Below are 9,079 nucleotides of genomic sequence, written 5' to 3' on the forward strand. Positions count from 1 at the left end.
AGAGCGAGACTCTGTCTCAAAAAAAAAATAAATAAATAAGAAAGGACTAGGCACGGTGGCTAATGCCTGTAATTTTAGCACTTTGGGAGGCTGAGGCAGGCGGATTGCCTGAGCTCAGGAGTTCAAGACCAGCCTGGGCAACATGGTGAAACCCCGTCTCGACTAAAATACAAAAAAAAAATTAGCTGGGTGTAGCGGCGTGCGCCTGTAGCCCCAGCTACTCAGGAGGCTGAGGCAGGAGAATTGCTTGAACCTAGGAGGCGGAGGTTGCAATGAACCAAGATCGTGCCACTGCACTCCAGCCTGGGCAACAGAGCAAGACTCCATCTCAAAAAGAAAAAATAAAAAGAAGATGAAGAAGAAAGGAAGGAAAGAGGAAAACTCCAACCCAAAAGTTCAGCCCACAGAAAGTCTAATTCAGTGGCACAAAATAAGACCTATACACCTAAGTTTTTCTAAAACCCCGTGGGGATTTTGATGAACAGGCAGGGTTAAGAACCAGTGGTGCAGTATAGATGTGACTAGGATATAAAGGCTATGGAAGTTCTGTGGGAGGTGATGCATTGATGTACTGTGGGAGGTGGCATTGATAGAAAGATATGTTGGGGCCAAATGATAACTTGAGTAACGTTGTTTCGGTATTGTCAGTTTTGTGTTTTGTTTTTTATTTCTATTATATCACAGCCATCCCTCCATTAGATATCAACCAGTATTACTTAAACAAAACTTGACCCATATGTGAATTCAAAGCAAAATATGTTAGATGAGATATAGAGGGGGAACCTCTCAAGAATATTTTTCCAATTTGATGTTGCCATATAATCACCTAAAGATTTAGAGGGGTCGTTTTATTATCACTCATAATCTTGTCAGTTGACCGGACTCAGCTGACAGTTCTGCTCTGTGTGACATTGTCTGGGACTGCAGTTATATAGGTCAGTTGGCTTGAATGTCCAAGATGGCTCAGTCACAGGTCAGCTGAGAGCTCAACTGGGACTGTCAACCAGGGCATCTCCATGGGCTTCTCACAGCATGACAGCTGGGTTCCAAGAGGTAGCATCTCAAGAGAAAAGGCCTAGACTCAGGCTTCTTATGACCTAACGTTGGTAGTCTCAGACATTACTTCCACTATATTCTGTAGGTCAAGTAAGTCACTAAGGCCAACTCAGATTCAATGGAAGATGAATAAACTCCATCCCTTTATACGAGGAGCAGTGTGTGCAAATAAGAAAAGAAGGAAATTGATGGCAGCCACCATTTATTGAGACTTGCTACTGCAGTCTTAGCATACCAAGTAATATAGCATCAAAATATATAAAGCAGAATTTCAGAGAATTTAGATAGACATCCATAATAATACAACTAGACAAAACAATAAAGATAAAAGGGATCTGAATAATATAAAATTCTGATGTAATAGATTTATATTCTGAATTTTTTATCTGACAATTAAGAATACACCTTCCAGGTCCATAGACTATCTGCCCCTTACCCCACAAAAGGAATCACTTGAACCCCCTCTATATACTCAAATCTGCAGCTTTAACGTGATATGCTTTCTTCAGCCCTCAGCCTGGCAAGAAAAGTTACAGTTGTGTTTGTTTCATCTATTACTATATGCTGCTCTGTTTTAAATTTCTTGTCTTTTTGGAATCTCTTCCTCTGCCTGGTTTTTTCACACACGATATGAACAATTGGGTTACACATTCTCTCTTAAGTTCTTCCCCGTTTTTTACTTGTTTTCTGAAAAGAGCAGCATGGAGAGGGATTTTACTTTGATTCCCCAAGCTGTCATGGTAAGAGCAGTTTTGACATGTCCTGGGTGTTCTGTAGACTTCAAGGTCACCATCCAGCAGCCCTGGCACCACCATCTTCGTGTGTGTGTGTGTGTGTGTGTGTGTGTGTGTATACAGCTTGTGGGGTACAAGTGGTTTTGAGTTACATGGCTGAATTGTATAGTGATGAAGTCTGAGATTTTAGTGCCCCCATCACCCAAGTAGTGTACATTTTACCCAGTATGTAGTTTCTTCTCCTTCACCCCTTTCTCTACCCTCCCCGTTTCTGAGTCTCCAAAGTCCAAAATCCATTACACCACTCTGTATGCCATCATCTTCCAATTTGCCAATAATGCTGACCTGGGGATTGAGCTGTAATTGCTGCCATCACCTTTTTTCCATGCATTATTTTTTAAAGGCCCCTTAAGGGGAAAAAAAAAAAAAGCAGTTTCTAAGTTTAAAAAAAAAAATTTTTGATCTTTGCTTTCTGAAACTCATGTTATTATGCCATCCTAGTTAGACATAGAGTCGGAGGTTGGGAACCCAGTTGGTGAGGATGGTATAATTTCCTGGCCCGTCAGTGATGAGTCCTATTTACTTATTGCTTCTATCACAGCGTCCTAATATGATTTATAGCAATTCTTTCTGAACTACATCTTGTCATTAAACCACCAGGTTTATTGAGGAGTCTAAGCCCACAACCACCTTCGTCAGTAACACTCGGATCCGCTTGCCATTGCAGGTCGTCACGCTGTGGTACAGAGCTCCCGAAGTCTTGCTCCAGTCCAGCTACGCCACCCCCGTGGATCTTTGGAGTGTTGGCTGCATATTTGCAGAAATGTTTCGTAGAAAGTAAGAAATACATTTTGTTTCACTCTGCTTTCCTTGAAAAGAGACTGTGGATCTTTGTGAATTTAAATGGCAGCATGGCATTTCTGTCATTAGGGGTCATGATGGCCAGATCCATCTGCCGCAGGCTACCACTTGCAAGCCTGTCCTGAAAGTTTGTCTTCTCAGTGCTTACAGTGTTGTTTTATATGACTGTAGCTTGCAGCTTCTGGAAACTCTGCCTGGGAGGAAACACCCCACTGTTCTTATAATTTACATTGTTTTATTGGTGATGATAGGACATGGTGAAAATAACACATATTTTGGCATTTTTTTAGTGAAGAAATATCCTCAAGGTGGACTTTATCCATAGGAGGAGAACCAAGACTGTTAAGTATATGAAAACTTTTTTAATGAAATTTTGATGGTGAGAATAGTTGAAAAAAACAATATTTAGGCTGAAAAAGAATAAGCAATGGGGATGTCAGTGCAACTTCAGGGCACTTTAAATGCTGCCATGTACAGGAGAGATTAGACATATTCAGGCACTATAGAGGACAGAAGCAAGACTAAGGATACAGAAATTACAAACAGAAAGATTTTTGTTAAAAGGGGTAAAAATCTAATGATTAGACAGTTATCTGAAGAATGGATTGGGGTTTGTGAAAATAGTGAGTTCTCTTTGTGTGTCTAAGAAGAGGCTGGACCTCCACACATTGGTGATGTTTCAGCAGCATTTATAGAGTTGGTGCATAGGCTACATGCCCTCCAAGTTCCCTCTGAGAGAGTATGTGATTCGATTGTTTGATTTTCAGGTCACAAGAAATAGCCAAACAATATAATAAATATCTGCCAGGAAAATAATCCATACCTGGGAACTAAGTTCAGCCTAGTCTAAATTAAACAGAGAACCTAATCATAATCCAATCTCTTTTTCTTTTCTATTTTTATTTCCATGGGGAAAAGTGAGTTAGGTGAGTTAGGAAACAGTATATTCCCATTGTGTCTTTAAAATGTAGCTCCATGGTAGCTCACAAGGAAAAGAACTGGTCAACCATTGCTTGCTTGTTGTTTGGTTGGTTTTAACCAAACAAAGTTTTGTGCATGTAACAGATTTTTGGAACTATTGCTGGTACTCAGCAAGTTCATCTGTGGCTCATAAGATGGGAGATCATGGCAAGGAGATCAGAGTAAACAGATGTTTAATGCAGCCGTACCATGTGCCAAGTATAGCGTCAAACCTCTTCCTTTATGCTACCTTTCTTAATCCTACCAATAAGAGCAAACTGAGATGGAGTGGTACATTTATTTGTCTAACATTAGGCAGCTAAGAAGTAGCAAGGATATGAGTCCAAAGGAAGTCTTGCAAGTTCTGTTCCAGCGTTGCTTTTTTCCGAAGGAGAGGAGGGAAAAAGTAATATTGAATTCAGCTGAAGTGTTTGCCAAACAGGCTCAATTAGTGATTTTGAAAGTGTGGTCCCTGCACCGGGAACCTCAGTATCACCAGGCACCTTGCTGGAAATGCAAATTCTCAGGCCCCACCCCAGACCTATTGGTTCAGTAGTTCTTGGGCTGGGATCCAGCAACCTGCATTTTAACAAGTTCTCCCATCCTAGTACAACCTCCATGATAAGAACCCCTGGGTTGGATGACAGTATCACCAGGGATGGGCAGTCTTTAAAAGTCTGGCTCCCAGGCCTCTCCCTTGAGATTCTGATTCATTACTGGGCTGGGGCCAGGAATTCTTATTTTTAAAAGTACCTTCAGCAATTATTTTCATCCAACAAGTGTGGAAGACATCGGGTTAAAGGCTTATGGTTAGAACCAAGAATAATTTACTGTCAATAGAGCAGAGTAGGGGTTTAGACAGTCATTCTCCTTCATCCCAGGAATAACTCGGTACTGCCAAGAGTTGATTAGAGAAATGCTTATTGAAATTATCTTTATGTGTCTAGTATAGTCTCAACCGTAAAGACAGAGTCCTTCAACAATTACAGACTTGGATACTAGTCATGATTGATGATAAAAGTCAATTTTTTTAAGATGTTAAAAGAAAGATAAAACTTGAGATATGTAGAATTAAGTATTCACTACTAAGGAATTTGCTGTATGTTTAAGTATAGGCAATCTCCATTTGTGGAACAAATTTTATTTTAAAGCGTTAAAAGCATTTTCCACTGAAGTGATAAGTGGTCATTGGATTCCAAGCCTAGTTTGCAGAATCCTCTACGACCTGGAACATACACAAAACACCCATTGTGCTAATTCATCAAAATTTTTTCTTCTATGGGAAAATTCATTCTATGTTCCAATCCAAGACTAGAGGGATACTTATCTCTCCATCTCAGCATTGGGACGGAGAAGTGGGACTCAAATATTGGAGGCTCAGGAGAGGGCTCCTTTAATGATAGCGGCAACAGTCTGCTTCAGTTTGCTGGAAAAGTGAGACATTGGGTAGAGATCCTTTGGCACTTCAGATGTGCACATAAGAAAGTACCCTTTCTCCAGAAGCCTTGCACAAAAATAGTAAGTTGAGAAATAATTGCTTGAAGGAGGAAGCAGTATCAGAAACCAGGTCCTTATGCCTTTAAGGCTGAAAGGAGAGTGAATCCAGGCCAATCACACCATCCCTCTTAGGGTGGGTACCCTGTGTCCTTGGTATTTCCTATGATACCCCCCAGATATCCATGTGTCATGCTTCTTTCTTATGCCAGATGAGTTCTGGGGTCCATCACCAGCTTGACCTGGTTCTGACTTGACTCCTGATTTAGTATTGACCCAGTTGAGACTTCCCAAGCCATGGGCTCTTAAAACAGACTCATTCATTGCTTTAGGCTAATCCTAAATCAGGGAATCCTAGCATTTTTAATTTTTTGTAGAGATAGGAGTCTCACTATGCTGCCTTGGTTGGTCTTGAGCTTCTAAACTCTGGGTACCCACTTGATGCTAAGGCAGTGATTACCAAATTTTGTCCTTTCTTTATCACCTTGTTTTTGCCATATTCTTATGAGACTGGTACTATTATTTACTTAGGGTTTTTTTACTACTCTCTTATCAGTTTACCTTTTTATTTAGCCTCATCCTAAACAAAAGTACAGTCATGTGTTGCTTAACGACAGGGTGATGTTCTGAGAAATTGATTGTTAGGCAGTTTTGTCATTTTGCGAACATTGTAGGGTGTACTTACACAAACCTAGATGATATAGCCTACTACACACCTAGGTTATATGGTATAGCTTATTGATCTTAGGCTGCCAATCTGTATGACATATTATTGTACGGACTGCCGTAGGCAATTGTAACACAATGGTAAGTATTTGTGTATCTAAAACATAGAAAAGATACAGCAGAAATATGGTATAAAAGATAAAAAATTATATACCTATATAGAATGCTTATCATGAATAAGGCTTGCAGGACTGGAAGTTGCTCTGGGTGAGTGGTGAGTGAGTTGAAGGCCTAGGACGTTACTGTACACTACTGTAGACTTTATAAACACTGTACACTTAGGCTACACTAAATTTATCTAAAAATATTTTTCTTTCTTCAATAATAACTTAACCTTCGCTTACTGTAACATTTTTACTTTATAAACTTTTTAAATTTTTTGGCCGGGTGCAGTAGCTCACGCCTGTAATCCCAGCACTTTGGGAGGCTGAAGCAGATGGATTGCGTGAGCTCAGGAGTTCGAGACCAGCCTGAGTAACATGGCGAAACCCTGTCTTTACAAAAAAGACAAAAATTAACTGGACATGGTGGTGCGTGCCTGTAGTTCCAGTTACTTGGAAGACTGAGTTGGGAGGATCGCTTGAGCCCGAAAGAAGCAGAGGTTGCAGTGAGCCAAAATCACACCACTGCACTCCAGCCTGGGCAACAGAAGGAGACCCTGTCTCAAAAAAAAAAAAAAAACAAAAATTAAATTTTTTAACTTTTTGATTCTTTTGTAATAACACACATCTTAAAACACAAGCAAGCCAGATGCAATGGCTCACTGTAACCCAACCCTTTGGGAAACCAAGGCAGGAGGATCACTTGAGTTTAGAAGTTCAAGACCAACCAGGGCAGCATAGTGAGACCCCCATCTCTACAAAATAAATAAATAATTAGCTGAGCATGGTAGCATACATCTGTAGTACTAGCTACTCAGGAGGCTGAGGTGGGAGGACCACTGGAGCCCAGGAGTTCAAGATTACAGTGAGCTAGGATCATGCCACTACACCCTAGCCTAGATAACCCTGTGTCTAAAAAAATAAATAAACAAAAAATAAAGAAACACAAACACATTATACATCTATACAAAATATTTTCTTTATATCATTCTATGAGCTTTTTTATTTTTAAATTTTTTATTTTTTTACTTTTTAAACTTTTTTGTTAAAAACTGAGAAACACACAGATTAGCCCAGACCTACATGGAATCAGGATGGTCAGTATCACTATCTTGCCCCTCCACTTCTTGTCCCACTGGGAGGTCTTCAGGGGCAATAACATGCGTGGAACTGTCATCCCCTATGATAACAATGCCTTCTTCTAGGATACCTCGTGAAGGGCCTGGCTGAGACTGTTGTACAGTTAACTCTCTTTTTATAAGTAGTAGTACACTCTAAAATAATGATAAAAGTATAATATAGTAAATACATAAACCAGTAACATAGTCTTGTACTAGCAAATATTATGTACTGTTTATAAGTATATGTGCTATACTTTAATATGACTGGCAGCGCAATAGGTTTGTTTATACCAGCATCACCACAAACGTGAGGTGACTAATGCGCTGCACTACAATAACGTTAAGATGGCTATGATGTCACTAGGAGATAGGAATCATTCAGCTTCATTATAATCTTTTAGGACCACCTTCACTTATGTGGTTCATTCATTGTTGATCAAAATGTTATTATGAGGGACATGGCTGTATAGAAAAATCAGAGATTTGACCAGTTATTTATTTGTCCAATACACATTAGAATAAATATATAACCATTAAAATTATTAAGGAAATTCATGCATGTTTATCCCCTAAATCATCTCACATGTCACCAACAGTAATATGTCACATGTTGGAAATCCTATAACAAGTGTTCCATTCAGTCTACAAATAACTTTTGGAGTGACTACTGTATGCCAGGCCCACTCCTAGAGGGGTGACTTAAATCCTAATAGAGAAAAGATTCACTACCTGCACCATTAGTTAATTAACCAGAGCTGGGATAAATGTTGTGAAGAAGTGTAGAGTACTGTGAGTGGGTATAATGACAGGTCTGTTTTTGAAGAGGAAGGATTTCTCAGTGGAAGGCCAGAAGTCGGGATTAACCTTCTTTAGAGGTCACATCCTAGTTGTTTTTTTAAAATCTTTGAGGAATAATCATGTATGCGTCAGCCAGGCTCACCATCCTCCATAACCTAGGGAGAAGAAAACAAGCAAAGGGAGTTACCATTTGTCATGTGACAGGCCCATGCCTTGGCAGTTGGGGGTTGGGGGCACCTTCATGTGCATTATCTGCTTAAACCCCTATTCTGAAGACTTTTCTCCAGAGCTTACAGATAATGAACTATAAGCCTTCCACAAGGAGGGTGAGTAACTTGCCCGTGGGCATACAACAATTAAACGACAGAGCCAAAACCTCGTGTCTGCCTGACTCCATCGCCTTTGATTTTTCTACTCTGCTGGGTTTCTGCCATTGCTGTTGTTTGACCTACGAGGCCATATTTTTTTCTGGAATGTTTTGTGTATTACTATGATATAGCAGCAATGATATTTTAGAGTGGTCAAGAAGCAAATCACACATTTGTTCAATAGCTTTGATTTAGAATCTCTCCTGTATTAGAAAGGTTGGCCAATTCTCTGCTATATTATTAAGAGGTGCATGTCTTTTATTCAAAAATGAAATACCTAGGAAATATAAACTCAGTAAAAAGAGTCATAGGGCAAATGGTTGACAAAGAGCCAGAGAGTTTAAATATCATCTGTCACTGTCACCTGGGTTTAGTAACTGCCCACACTGGCCCACAGAAGCATTCTACAAAATGGGTAAGAGCTACATTTTTTATCTTTCTCCTTTAATTTTTCATCTACAGTAACCCATCCTTACTCCACATTGAATTGTATTTTAATACTTAAAAAAAATTGTTATAAATTCGGTTAGTGTCCAACTAGTCAGCTTAAAGGATGAGATTGGATGGATGGATGGATGGATGGATGGATGGATGGATGGATGGATGGATGGATGGATGGATGGATGGATGATCAGATGATTGTGATAGATTTATTTTTAACTCTACAGCAAAATAAATTCACAGTGTTCACTCCCCAGGTGTCTATTGGTTGCCTTGTGATCCTAGTTAGAACTATTGTCTGTAGTTTGAAAGTTATGGGGTTTTCCAGGTTACAGCAAAGTCACATGCACATTTAGAAAATAAAACCTGCAGCCAGGCTTGGTGGCTCACACCTGTAATCCCAGCACTTTGGGAGGCCG

General features: G+C 39.8%; 1 protein-coding gene across 3 annotated transcripts in view; it reads left to right on the forward strand.

Annotated features, from left to right (window-relative positions):
- Nucleotides 1-9,079, forward strand: part of CDK6 (cyclin-dependent kinase 6) — a 255,467-nt gene that overhangs the window by 169,520 nt on the left and 76,868 nt on the right. For all 3 annotated transcript variants that reach the window (XM_011998273.1, XM_011998274.1, XM_011998272.1), the window contains exon 5: nucleotides 2,518-2,627. In XM_011998273.1, the coding sequence (XP_011853663.1) occupies nucleotides 2,518-2,627 (110 nt within the window). The remainder of the gene's footprint in view (nucleotides 1-2,517; nucleotides 2,628-9,079) is intronic.

This window comes from Mandrillus leucophaeus, unplaced genomic scaffold (assembly GCF_000951045.1).
Source record: "Mandrillus leucophaeus isolate KB7577 unplaced genomic scaffold, Mleu.le_1.0 Scaffold565, whole genome shotgun sequence".
In the NCBI taxonomy this organism is placed as follows: domain Eukaryota; kingdom Metazoa; phylum Chordata; class Mammalia; order Primates; family Cercopithecidae; genus Mandrillus; species Mandrillus leucophaeus.